The 14,932-nt window shown below is 39.7% G+C and overlaps 1 protein-coding gene across 1 annotated transcript in view; it reads left to right on the forward strand.

The window, feature by feature from the left end:
• The first annotated feature begins 1,963 nt into the window (after window positions 1-1,963).
• The window catches only part of ago1 (argonaute RISC component 1), a 74,659-nt gene continuing 61,690 nt past the window's right edge, over window positions 1,964-14,932 (forward strand). Inside the window, exons 1-2 of the mRNA XM_079837606.1 lie at window positions 1,964-2,385; window positions 14,028-14,214. Coding sequence (XP_079693732.1) covers window positions 2,361-2,385; window positions 14,028-14,214 — 212 coding nt within the window. The 5' untranslated portion in view covers window positions 1,964-2,360. The remainder of the gene's footprint in view (window positions 2,386-14,027; window positions 14,215-14,932) is intronic.

Below are 14,932 nucleotides of genomic sequence, written 5' to 3' on the forward strand. Positions count from 1 at the left end.
TGCTGTCGTGTCTCTGGACCGACTCGATCACATGATCCGCTCTGTGCTGTCGTGTCTCTGGACTGACTCGAACACATGATCCACTCTGTGCTGTCGTGACTCTGGACCGACTCGATCACATGATCCGCTCTGTGCTGTCGTGACTCTGGACTGACTCGATCACATGATCCACTCTGTGCTGTCGTGACTCTGGACCGACTCGATCACATGATCCGCTCTGTGCTGTCGTGTCTCTGGACTGACTCGATCACATGATCCACTCTGTGCTGTCGTGACTCTGGACCGACTCGATCACATGATCCGCTCTGTGCTGTCGTGACTCTGGACCGACTCGATCACATGATCCGCTCTGTGCTGTCGTGACTCTGGACCGACTCGATCACATGATCCGCTCTGTGCTGTCGTGTCTCTGGACCGACTCGATCACATGATCCGCTCTGTGCTGTCGTGTCTCTGGACTGACTCGATCACATGATCCACTCTGTGCTGTCGTGACTCTGGACCGACTTGATCACATGATCCGCTCTGTGCTATCGTGACTCTGGACCGACTTGATCACATGATCCGCTCTGTGCTGTCGTGTCTCTGGACTGACTCGATCACATGATCCACTCTGTGCTGTCGTGTCTCTGGACCGACTCGATCACATGATCCGCTCTGTGCTGTCGTGTCTCTGGACTGACTCGATCACATGATCCACTCTGTGCTGTCGTGACTCTGGACCGACTCGATCACATGATCCGCTCTGTGCTGTCGTGTCTCTGGACCGACTCGATCAAATGATCCGCTCTGTGCTATCGTGACTCTGGACCGACTCGATCACATGATCTGCTCTGTGCTATCAGGCTTGTTCGACTTTACCCAGCGATGCGCAGACCGATCGGCGGCTGAATTGAAGCAGTGCATGCCGGTTAGAAATTTTGTCCGACTTGAGGCAGCGCCGATGCCACTTGACAGTGACGTACGTCAACAAAGTGCCGCGAGAGCGATTCGAGAGCAGCCGGCGAATACAGCCGGTGCAGTTTCTCGAGAGCGACTGCATGAGGCTGCAGGGGCTCTGAAGACGACACAGCCGTTCCACGATTGGCCAGATTCACCGCATGACAGCGATCACGTGTGTTTCGTGTTTATGCTAAAACCTTCAGCTCCACTAATGCACACAAATCTGTTTTTTATAACAGTAAAACCTCCTTTCATGTAGTCGCGATGTTATATTGTCATTTTTATCAAAATATAACTGATTAAAAACATAGACCCCACTTCATTGATAGAGTAGGCTTATATGTTGAACTTTATCCTTGTACAAACACATGCTGTATTAAGCAGTGCATAAAGTATTACATGACAATAATGTCTCTGAAACATCTGTGTATTGCCAAATATTGCATTTATTTCACTTCAGCTGATAAAGTGTGCAAACACAGCGCGAGCGTCACTGCGGGAAGCAGAAAGTGTCCGACTTCACGTCTGTGTTTGCAGCTCCTCCCCGCCTGCACGCGGCTACTCTCGCCGATCAGTTGCATCCAGCCGCAGCCGATGTCGAACACACCTATCGGGTCTCTGGTCCTACTCGATCACATGATCCGCTCTGTGCTGTCGTGTCTCTGGACCGACTCGTTCACACGATCTGCTAAATGTGTGAACAAGTGACCGATAATGTAAGTTGATGTCAAAACCATTTATCCATATTGGTGGAAGTGAGAGTCTGTAAGCTTTGAACGCTTATATCTTCTAAATGTGATTTTTGTCATTGTTTTGGAGCGTACAGCATATTCATACTAAAAGCCAAAATACTTTGATTTCATGGGGACTTTAAATAAAAGGGGGTCAGTGTGTAGTGTATAGTGTGTAGTGAACAACATTATGCCTGCATTCCTTCCTGTTTTAAATGAATGAATTGGGATTTTCAAGCGCACACTAGAGGGCGAACACTAAACAGACTAGCAGACAGCCAAGAATCTCAGCAGTGGGAGGAGGAGAAGAAGACGAAGAAGAAGAAGAAACGGGCTCTCGGGCTGTGGGGGGTGACGGACGGGTCGAGCGTTTTTGTTCCGCTGGTGGATCCAGCTTGAACGGTGAGCAGGAGGCACAACAATCCGAAGCAGAGCAGCCCGACCCGCAGCATCCAGCCACGGACGGAAAGAGCCCAGACGAGAGGGTCATACGGGATCGGAACTAAGGAGCTTTTGTTTCCCTCTCAACTCCTGCGGGTTTGGGGGCTCCAGCAGCGGCGGCGGAGACGATCCCGCTCGCCCAGGAAAGGAGGCTGGAAGTCGGGGACGCTTCCAGCCTGAAGGGCCGGGCGCCGTGGCGATTGAGCATCTGGACTTTGGTGAACCCTTTGTGGCTCAGTGGATGGGATGGAGCCGGGACCATCTGGCGCTGGTGGGTTTGGATCTTTTAAGTTGTTTGCGAAGCTTTTACAATGATATCCGTGATATTATTGCCACACAGAATGTATCCCTCTATAATGATAACATTGTAACATCCCTTTATAACGTTCATTACTAGGTTATGCTTAGAAATGAATGTGCAGGTTACAGTGTAGGATAACTGATCTGTGCTTAAGGGGAAAATGATGAGAGATTGTCCCAGGTCAGGGGTCGTGGGAAGACTTGAGGTTGAAGCCCGCCTTCAGCAGATGCAGCAGGGGAAAGTGACCCCCAGGGGTCTTTATTGATCCTGCTAAAATGTGGCTCAGGCCAATGTTACCAATTTCACTTCCATTAACAGTATAAATGCACACGACTGTACGGCATATGACCAGATAAATGATTTATATCAGGGGGGATAAAAGCTGCCTGGCAGGTGCAGTTGGTTTTTGGGAATTTGATTTGTTTTTTTCAGAGACTGAATGATGAATGGGCATCCTTAAATGCAGATGAAGGAAGTTGTCAATTTGGAGTCACAAGATGTTGCAGTGGGTGTTGTTTTAGTGAACGTAGAAAATAAGGAAACAGTCAAATCAAATCTTGATGTTAAAGAGTTTACTTGGAGATCAAACTTTCTCAAATCTGAGCCTGATAGCATGCACAAATCAACTTTTTTAGGTACATTTGAAATGATCTGGAATGGATTTTTTAGCTAAACTGATAATTTCCTCTTCTCCTTTTTAACCCTTGCTAATTTTGGCAGTATTTGTAATGCATTAAAGCTGAGGTTGTAATTGTTCAAGTGTTCAAGTCAGTTTAATATACACCGGCATTTTATGTTGAGTTTGTGACACTTTCAGAACATTGATTTTCTTGCTGTTTGATCAGCAGTGTTCAAATCCTCCTGGAAAGTTCGTATTTACTTCTTTTAATTTACTACACAAAAATACATCAATGTTTTTAAACTCTACTTAGAAGAACAAAGATTATGCATCAGGTGTGTTTTGCTTTTTTTAAGTGAATTAATTTGTAACTTTCTTACATATTGTTATATATTACAGTGCTATTATATTTTGTGCATGCAATTCGCTTATTTTTTTGTAAATAAAAAAGCCTGCAATGTCCCTGCTAAATATCCAAGTGTTGTGGATTTCCGCCATGTTTCTCACTGACACGCCCCCCAACTCATAAACAAGGGCCGTAAAGAAAATCCAGAGCTTCCGACTCATATTTATGCATTCATGTGCATTCATCTCATAAGTATAATCTTTCCGGGCATGACTTTAAAGGTGCACTATGTAACTTTTCCGTCCGCTAGAGGTCGCCTATTCAAAACAAAGGCGTAGTTTACGCTCACTCGTAACATTGTGTTTTAATGGTGCATGTACTTTTTAAATAACCATAACTTCCTCAATTTTCTACCGATTTTCAAACAGTTTGGTTTGTTATAAACGTCAGAGATGTAGCTATGACACTGAACAATGTTTAAGCATCCAGAATTATAGCCACGTTAATAACGTTTGTAAGAAACCAAGTTCAGATCACTCACCTTACATCAGGTACCACAGAGCCCGCCAGAAAGCTTGCCTGTGACAAGATGGCCGCCGTAAGATATCTAAGCCTTTATTATGTATATCTATGGTCTTTACCTTACAGCCGGTGGGAAAGAATCAGGATAGGACTCGGGCAGAAATCATGTTCATGGATGCGATGGTTTTTGGATATTTTACTGCAAAAATGTTACATAGTGCACCTTTAACACACCACACAACACCGTTAAATTGACGCGACCAGTGGTGTGCGTTTGGGGCGGGGCTACCTTTTGTCTGACCAATGGCAGGAGTGTTTGAGAAGCTTGTTTGAAAACAAACATTATTTTTGCAATTGAATTTGGAGATGCTAGTGAAACAGAAATTAGTCTCATCCCCTTATCCCATTTTGTCATTGCAACGTCGTTTTAGTAACTCCAAAGCTTTGGTCTTGAATATCGGACACCCTGGCCATTGAACAGCCCACTTTGCCAGACCGAAACTTCTTGATTTAGTAGTTTTTCTGACACCGAGGGTGGCCTTTATTAATGAGCGGCAGGGGAAGGGTCACAGGGGCTGTGCACTGGCCAGGTGGCGTCTCTGTGGATCGTACACACTTCAGTGAATTATTCTCTTGAGCCCTCAACAGCAGGACATCTGGGACTCCAGACCCAGTCAAGACCCTGCCAAAACCTGGCTTCTGTTCCCCACTCACAGTTCTGCCCACATCTGCTTCTGTACTGTGGCCGATGTATAACGCAATGGGTTGTTCTGCCTCTTGACAATATTCAATATATGCCTTTATGGTAACCCTTTTCAATAAAGTTCAGTAAACATTAGTTAACATGTACTAAGCAAAGTTAATGTCATTATTAAAGTCAACTGTTATATCTGTTGATATTATTTAGTGGACCTGAGACAACATGAACTAACAATATATAGTTGTGTTTTTAACATCAACAGAAAAATAAACAAATGCTGTAATAGAAGTATTGCTCATTGTTAGTCAGTGCTAAAGTGTTACCATTTTTATATTCATGTGTTTGCTCTGAAATGGCTTTAAAACGTTTATTTGTCAGTGAAGAACCAACATCTATCTATCCATCTGTTCATTCATGCATCCATCCATCCATCCATTTGTTCATACATTCATCCTTCTATCTGTTCATCCATCCATCCATCCATCTATCTGTTCATCCATCCATCCATCTGTTCACCCATCTATCTGTTTATTCATTCATCCATCCATCTGTTCATCCATCTATCTGTTTATTCATTCATCCATCCATCCATCTGTTCATTCATGCATCATCTATCTGTTCATTCATCCATCCATCTATCTGTTCATTCATCCATCCATCCATCCATCCATCTATCTGTTCATCCAGCCATCCATCCATCCATCCATCCATCTATCTATCTGTTCATCCATCCATCCATCCATCTATCGGTTCATTCATGCATCCATTTATCTGTTCATTCATTCATCTATCCATCCATCCATCATCTATCTGTTCATTCATGCATCCATCCATCCATCCATCCATCTATCTGTTCATCCATCCATTCATCCATCTATCTGTTCATTCATGCATCCATTTATCTGTTCATTCATTCATCTATCCATCCATCCATCCATCCATCCATCCATCCATCCATCCATCCATCCATCCATCCATCCATCCATCCATCTATCTGTTCATTCATGCATCCATTTATCTGTTCATTCATTCATCCATCCATCCATCCATCCATCCATCTATCTGTTCATCCATCCATTCATCCATCTATCTGTTCATTCATGCATCCATTTATCTGTTCATTCATTCATCTATCATCCATCCATCCATCCATCTATCTGTTCATTCATCCATCCATCCATCCATCTGTTCATTCATTCATCCATCTATCTGTTCATCCATCCATCCATCCATCCATCACCCATCTATCTGTTCATCCATCCATCCATTTATCTGTTCATTCATTCATCTATCCATCCATCCATCTACCCACCCACCCACCCACCCATCTATCTATCTGTTCATCCATCCATCATCCATCTGTTCATTCATCCATCCATCTATCTGTTTATTCATGCATCCATCTATCTGTTCATCCATCCATCCATCCATCACCCATCTATCTGTTCATCCATCTATCCCTCCATCCATCCATCCATCCATCTGTTCATTCACCCATCCATCAACCCATCTATCTGTTCATCCATCCATCCATCCGTCCGTCCGTCCGTCCGTCCGTCCGTCCATCCTTCTGTTCATTCATTCATCCATCCATCTATCCATCCATCTGTTCATTCATTCATGAGCAAAATAATTGTTAAATCAAGAGTTTTGAATTTTAATTCATTGAAATGAACTGATGCACAGAAATGAATCAAAAGTTCCATCTATCTATCTATCTATCTATCTATCTATCTATCTATCTATCTATCTATCTATCTATCTATCTATCTATCTATCTATCTATCTATCTATCTATCTATCTATCTATCTATCTATCTATCTATCTATCTATCTATCTATCTATCTATCTATCTATCTATCTATCTATCTATCTATCTATCTATCTATCTATCTATCTATCTATCTAATCTCAGAGAGCTGCCATTGTTCATTGGTTTCTTGAGATCTGGCTCCATTTCTGGCCATCTGCTGCTGCTTGCCTTTGCGCTGGTGTAGGAAAGAGAGTTTGCCATTGATCAAGACTTTAGCCGAGTATATATCCTCAACCACAAAAAGCGTACGAGAGTTTTCCGAAGCGGCTCAGGCTCTTAAATCATAGGCGAGCTATAAAGTGGGCCGTGTAGTATAAGATTGATGACCTTGTCTCGGTGTAATGTTGAGGTGCTCGCTGACACTATACACTGAATAAGGCGAAGGTCCAGCTCTCCACAAACCCCCACATATCCCTGGGTCTCCTGATCTCCATGACAATGTGTGTTGCTCTTCTGTTGCTATGGTGAGGCTGGGAATGTTTTGGGGCCCCTGTGTTTGTGTGTGCTGATGTGGAGGCGCGGGGGCTCCTCTCCTCTCCTTCCCCCCTGTATGAGACGGAGGGCAGCTGGGGTCTTTGTTATGATGGAGGGAGTGTTCGTCATGGACAGAGGGGTTAAAGGCGTCAACTCGTTAGTCTAGTGCTTCACAACTAGTTTTGTTTCGGGATGCAGATTTGGACGAGCAGCATCAACATGCTAGGTTTATCATACGCAAGTGTCCAATAAATCACCAAATTGAATTGTACAAATAACTGTGTTCAAGCAGATTTCCCAAATATTGCCTTCACTGCCATTGGTTGTGTCGAGCTGGTCGATGTACTCAGACACAGTATAGGGATGCACAATATATTGGCCACCACATTTGTATTAATTTCTCTATAAATAATGGATTATTTCCTTCAGCTGAGACACTTCAGATGCACTGTTTGGTTTTGAATTGCTTGAAATATGATTGGAATCACTTCAAAAAAGGAAAATACAGTTCAGTGCAACATGTGCAGCACAAGTGTGTCATATAGGCTACATAAAATCATAATAAAAACAGTATAATTGTGTGCTTGGGACATGGATTTTAATGGTTTGCTTTGTAATCAGGCTCTCAAAAAGTATATAAAGATTTGGATTTAGATTTATCGGCCAATATATTATATCTGATCGGCTTTCAAATATAAAGAATTATCGGTTATCGGTATTGGCCAAAATTTACCCATTAACCTATGAATAACTCACTTATTGTCTCAACTTATCCAAATGGGATGGATTAAAATATCTTAACATGGAAAAAAATGACGTCAATTTTAAAATCAAACATTGAAATATTTTAAACTTACCATGACTGCATAGACCCAACCCAGTGTTGTTATTACGAAGCTATTAAAAATCTTTTTTTTTTTTAATTGAAATAAAGCTATAGATATTAGATAAAAAACTTAAACTTAGAAAATGTTTCCTTGGCAATTAACTGAAATTAAATACATTTAAGTTGAATTACTAAAACTAAAACTGGAAAAAAAGATAAATAGACAAAATTACAAAACAAAACTAAATTAATAAAAAAAAAAGTTAATTCAAAATATCAATAAATACTGCAATGTTATATAATCGGTAACACTTTATTTTAGTAGTTCTTATTAGTACTCATAAAGCTCATATTAATGCATGAGCATATTCTACATCCCATATACTGTACCTAAACTTAACAACTACCTGGCCCGGGCCAACAATAACCAACTAAACTACTTTAGTTCACCCACCCAAATAACAAGTTCTGCATCGTCTGGCCTTGTTTGAAGTAAATAAATATCATAAATTAGTTGTGTTTCACTGATTTACACAAATATACACAACCGTTCAAAAGGTGTTTTTAATAAATTGATAGTTTTATTAATCAAGGACTAGGGCTATGTCTACATTAATCCGGATAGTTTTCGTTTCAAAACACTTTCCGTCCACACTAATTTTTTCCAAAAGTTTCTCATCCACACTGAAACGTCAGTAAACGCCAAATTCAACGCATGCGTAAAACCATCATACAAGCTCACTGAGATGATACAGACATCATAAAGTTATCACACAATTCTTCTGGCAGGATAATTTTATATCTCACCATTCACTGATGCGTCCAGGTCGCACTCGGTCAACCATTATTATGTTTTCTGTTCTCGTGTTTGACTGTGATATGAAGTGTGCAAAGTAACATATTTTAGCAACTGTGTGAAAGTGAATAGCACATAACTCTGGCACAATAGTGGTATAAACATGTGTATCTATTGGTACAATATGCGTCAAATGACTAAACATGCGTCATTGTTTTCAAATACCTCCGTCTTTACAGTCCATACTTTGACGCGAAGACAGGCATTTTCAAATGTATCCGCTTTGGAAAGAGTTTCCCAAAAAGCTACGTTTTCGTTGACTAAAAACGCCGTCTCAGTGTGGACGGAAGGGCAAAATGGAGAGAAAAAGATGCGTTTTCAAACAAAAGCTTAGTGTTACGTCCTTTGGATGAGATGTTAAACCGAGGTCCTGACTCTCTGTGGTCGTTAAAAATCCCAGGATGTCCTTCAATAAAGAGTAGGGGTGTAACCCCGGCATCCTGGCCAAATTTGCCCATTGGCCTCTGTCCATCATGGCCTCCTAATCATCCCCATATACAGATTGGCTTCATCACTCGGTCTCCTCTCCACCAATAAGCTGGTATGTGTAGTGGGCGTTCTGGCGCAATATGGCTGCCGTCGCATCATCCAGGTGGTGCTGCGCATTGATGTTGGATGAGGAGATTCCCCCCTTCCATGTAAAGCAAAGAAAAGCGCTATATAAATGTAATAAATTATTAGTGTGGACATGGCCTAGGCTTGCTGCGATAGTCGATGTTGACACAACACCGTGGCACCGCCCCCCATCGTCGTTTTTTATAGCTAGTAATAAAATAATTGAGTTCAGTTAGAGAACAGACAATTAAAAACTGAACGTGTCTGCTCAATACAGCGAGCCGAACGAGAGTCGCAACACAGCCGCAGCAGGAGTCAGATCTCATTCAACAAGATGATCGCGGAAGATTTGGTTTCAAAGGGAAATGTAAAAGCACCTATTTAAGGGAGTTTGTCATTGGACTGTTTTGTTGTTGTTGTGTTTTTCATTAAGAATAATAGCGTAATGAACCCACCATTCAAGCAACCCGCCCAAAAATTGGCGCTAATTCTAAACCGAAAGTAAAATGCGCACGGGCGCACAGTCGTTCATTCACGGGCGCACTGTCAATCATTCACGATTTTCATTGAAAACACTCACACTTCTCCGCACCGTTGTTACCCCTTTTCCACCAAGGCAGTTTGAGTGCTGGTTCGGAGCCAGAGCCTTGTTTCAAATTGGTTCTTTGTCTTTCGACACCCAACGCACCAGCTCTGAACCAGAAAAAGTTTCTTAAAGGGTTAGTTCACCCAAAAATGAAAATTCTGTCATTAATTACTTACCCTCATGTCGTTCGACACCCATAAGACCTCCGTTCATCTTCGGAACACAAATGAAGATATTTTATTTGAAATCTGAACAGTGGTTCTAAAATAACTTTATGAATCGGCGAGAATAGTTTTTGTGAGCAAAAAAAACATAAATAACGACTTATATAGTGATGACGATTTCAAAACACGGCATCATGAAGCTTCGAAGCGTTATGAATCAGTGAGTCGAATCATGATTCGGATCGCGTTTCAAAACCCCCAAACTGCTGAAATTTGGCGATTCAAACTGCTGAATCGACTCGCTGATTCATAACGCTTCGAAGCTTCATGAGGCCGTGTTTTGAAATCGTCATCACTATATAAGTCGTTATTTAGGGTTTTTTTGCGCACAAAAACTATTCTCGTGAGATGGACTTTATAACGACGGCTTTAGTACCTTTTAAGGGTCTTGAGAGTGTAAAGTGCATTGTGCCAATGGAGGCCTTTCAGAGCCATCAGATTTCAACTAAAATATCTTCATTTCTGTTACGAAGTTGAACGGAGGTCTGACGGGTGTCGAACGACGTGAGGGTAAGTAATTAATGACAGAATTTTCATTTTTGGGTGAACTAACCCTTTAAGTAGCACCAAAACATTGCTGGTCTAGATGTAAGAACCGCTTGCGTCAGGGGCTGGGGGCGGGGTTACCGTGACCAACAAGACAAACACAAACTTGTGACCGCCATTTTTGAAATAGCAGCTAATCGAGCTAATAGCTGCTGCTCGATTGTAATCTCGTCTATACAAATTACGGTGAGCTGCACGAATGCGTTGGATTCGCTGTTTTTTTATGCGATGTAGGATCATAAAGCCATGTGCATCAATAGTAACGCAACGTTTGCCATTGTTGATGGAAGGCTTGTTCGAGATGCATCGGCGATCACCGTATGACATCAAAGTACGAACCGGCACTAGCACTAGCACTGAACTAGCACCCGGTTCATGCGGGTGGAAAAGGGCTATGTGAATGCCAGAGCGGCCGTGTGCATTTTACTTTCGGTTTAGAATTAGCACCGCCGATGATACCGGTACTGTCACGTGTAGATTAACCGTCAAATCCCTATCAAAGACGCATTAAATTGATGTGACAGTAAAGACATTTATAATGTTACAAAAGATTTCAATTTTTTAAATAAATTATGTTTTTTTACTTTCTTTTCATCAAAGAATCCTGAAAAACATTGGTAACACTTAAGTTTAGGGTTCAATTCTCACTATTAACTAGTTGCTCATTAGCACGCATATTACTATGATATTGGCTGTTTATTAGTACTCATAAAGCTCATATTAATGCATGAGCATATTCTACATCCCTTAATCCTACACAATAACTAAACTTAACAACCTTACTAACTATTAATACGCATTAATTAGGAGTTTATTGAGGCAAAAGTCACAGTTAATCATGAGAATTGGACTCTAAACTAAAGTGTGACCATATAAATAATAATACAATAACACCAGACCAAAAATATTCAAAATTATTAACATGACACAATCAACAATTTTGGTTTCTAAACGCTTCTTTAATTTGAAAGGTTTCATGCTCTCATGAGCCAAACTGTGTTTATTCTCATGGTAAATGTATTTTCTTTAAATCTTGTTTATGGTTTTTGAGGGTTACACAACCGTTGACATCTGTCCAATTTGACTAGCAAAGTGACAAATACATTTCCAGCACAACAAAGTAGAGTTTGATTGGACACAACCTTTGACAACAACAGATTTTCTTCTCCATTTTAAACGTTAAGTATTTCTGGTTGTATGGTTAGTTGTATGTTTATTACTCTTTCTCTAAGTATCCTAAAGCGCACACCATCACTGCAGGAGTCACTCTAGTTTATCATCTCACAGGCCCGTCGGACAAAACACTGATAGACACACACAGATGTGTTACAGTGGGGCAGGTTTGCTTTGGGCTGGGCTGTAATCAAGCTTTATTAAACACAAAGCAACTGGAGATTGGAGCAGGCTCTTTATATTAGTGGGCGACTGATGTGGGCTCTTCATAGAGCTGGGTCCAAAAGTCTGTTTCTGTTTTGCATCGTTTTCTAATGAACCAAAACGCATACTTCTGCCACACTGTTTAGCTTATATTGTGGTAGATATATTTGTGTACACTACCAATCAAGTTTGTGGTCTGTAGGATTTTTAGATATTTTTGTAAAAACTTTCTAATGTTGCCTATTGATATATACTGTATTGTAAAATGTAATTGATTCCTGTGATCAAACTTCAGTTTCACATGCTCCTTCAGGAATCATTCTAATATGATGATTTGCTGCTTTTATGATTTGCTAACATTTATGATTGTTATCAATATGGAAAATATTTTTGTGGAAACTGATCATTTATCAGTTTTGCCTCAGTTTGCCCTGTGATGTTTGCCTCAATAATCTCCTAATTACTGCGTTTTAATAGTTAGTAAGGTTGTTAAGTTTAGTTATTGTGTAGGATTATGGGATGTAGAATATGATCATGCAGAATAAGGCATTAATATGAGCTTTATGATTACTAATAAACAGCCAATATCCTTGTAATATGCATGCTAATAAACAACTAGTTAAACAAGTCTAATCTAAAGTGTTAACAAAACATTTTGAAGGAAGTTTTTATGTTTTAATTCAACAGTAAACCGCTGTTGTGCTGCACTTTGTTTGCCAAAAAAGGAATAATTTGATTACATTTTAAAGTTAAAGTGTTATGCATTCATATTTTACATTTGGTATCTTCCGTTGCTTTTGTTGTTTAATCTTTTATATTGACGTTGTGTGAATTTGTATTCATATTATTTGTTTTTACGCTTGTGAAGCATTGAGTTGCATTTCATGTATGAAAAGTGCTATACAAATAAATGTTTATTATTATTATATGATTACCACGGTTTCATAAAACATAATCCATAAAAAAGACAGAATTGGGGGGGATAAAACCGGACCTAATGTCAGCGCAAGTCTATTAAATATGAACAGATACAACTTTTGAGTAACATATTCGTAAATATTAGTAAATGTTGAAAAGAAAAAACGAAAAGAAAGTATTTTTGGTAACACTTTAGTGTGGGGAACACATATTCACTATTAACTACGACTTCAATAAACTCCTAATTACTGCGTATTAATAGTTAGTTAGGTTGTTAAGTTTAGTTATTGTGTAGGATTAAGGGATGTGGAATATGCTCATGCATTAATATGAGCTTTATGAGTACTAATAAACAGCCAATATCATAGTAATATGCATGCTAATGAGCAACTGGTTAATAGTGAGAACTGAACCCTAAAATAAAGTGTTACCGATTATGTTTTTCAGGATTCTTTGATGAAAAGAAAGTAAAAAAACATCATTTATTTTTAAAAAAAAAATCAATTTAATGCATGCATCCTAATGATCAATTTCTTAAAAACACCTTTTGAACGCTTGTGTGTATTTGTGTAAATCAGGGAAACACAACTAATTTATGATATTTATTTACTTCAAACAAGGCCAGACGATGCAGAACTTGTTATTTGGGTGGTTATTGTTGGCCAGGGTTACATCTTTTGTGTATATCAGCCACTTCACAATCTCATCCAATCAGAAGTTCAAGTCTGAACTAATATGAGTTTGAATGTTTTGATGTTTCATAATGGCTATGAACGATCAGATCTGTTGGTTGCAAATCACATTCGTATTGAAATATAAACCATTACCATCTAAAATAAATATATTGTGATGTACAGCACTAATATGATTGTGGAAAATATATATATGCAGCACATCGTTTGTGGGAGAAAGATGTGAAAGTGCTGAAAAGCTTTCTCTGATTATTGAATGAGTAATGATTGTCAAAATTGCTGCAGATTGCAGTTTTGAGTTCACTCTTAAGTTCTTTTACCCCCATCCTCCCTACTTTCTTTTATTCGCTTTTTCCTTCCCACCCCCTTCCCGTTTTAGTCACCATCCTCTTTGTTCCTTTTCCTTGCTTTTGTCCCGTTTCCATACACACTCCTGTCACCATATCTCTAGTCCCATAATCCCCCAAACTCCCCCTGAACTCTTCCTTTCAACGTGTCCCGCTCTTATAACCTTCTATCTGCTTAATGACCTCTCTGTGTCTGTCTGTGGTCCGCAGTGCCCATCGGGCCGTACCCCCCACCCCTGCAGCAGGTGTTCCAGGCGCCCCGCAGGCCGGGCATGGGCACCGTGGGCAAACCCATCAAGCTGCTCGCCAACTACTTTGAGGTGGAGATCCCGAAAATGGATGTGTACCACTATGAAGTGGACATCAAACCTGATAAGTGTCCTCGGCGGGTCAACAGGTAAACGTCCCGTCACCTTCAAATGTCCACTGTCAATCCTAAAGGATTTTCACCATCATGGAATTTTGACTTAATATTAAATGTCATATAAATATAATGTAAAATAATTAGTGCTGTCAAATCGGTTAATCGTAATGAACCACATCCAACATAAAAGTTTGAAAATATGTAATATGTGTGTGTACATACATACACATTACTGTTTTGAATGTTTTTTACATATATTGTAAAATAGAATTTATTCCTGTGTTTTCAGCATCATTACTCCAGTCTTCAGTGTCACATGATCCTTCACAAATCATTATAATGTGATGATTTATTATCAATGTTGGACACAGTTGTGCTGCTTAATATTTTTTATAACCTGTGATACTTTTTCAGGATACTTTGATCAGGTTATAAATCACAGGTTATAAAAATGAATGAATAAAATGTGAAAAAAAAGAACAGCATTTATTTAAATTAGAAATCTTTTGTAACAATATACACTACCGTTCAAAAGTTCAATCTTTGCTGAATAAAAGTTTAAAAAAAAGAAAGAAAAAAAATCACTGACCCCCAAACTTTTGAACGTTAGTGTATTATATTTTCAATTGTAATAATGTTTCACTATATTACTGTTTTTGTTATATATTTTTTGATCAGATAAATGTTGGATTGATGAGCAGAAGACTTCTTTCAAAAACATAAAAAATAGTAATGTTCCCAAACTTTTGAC

Source organism: Gobio gobio (genome assembly GCF_949357685.1).
Source record: "Gobio gobio genome assembly, chromosome: 15".
NCBI classification, from domain to species: domain Eukaryota; kingdom Metazoa; phylum Chordata; class Actinopteri; order Cypriniformes; family Gobionidae; genus Gobio; species Gobio gobio.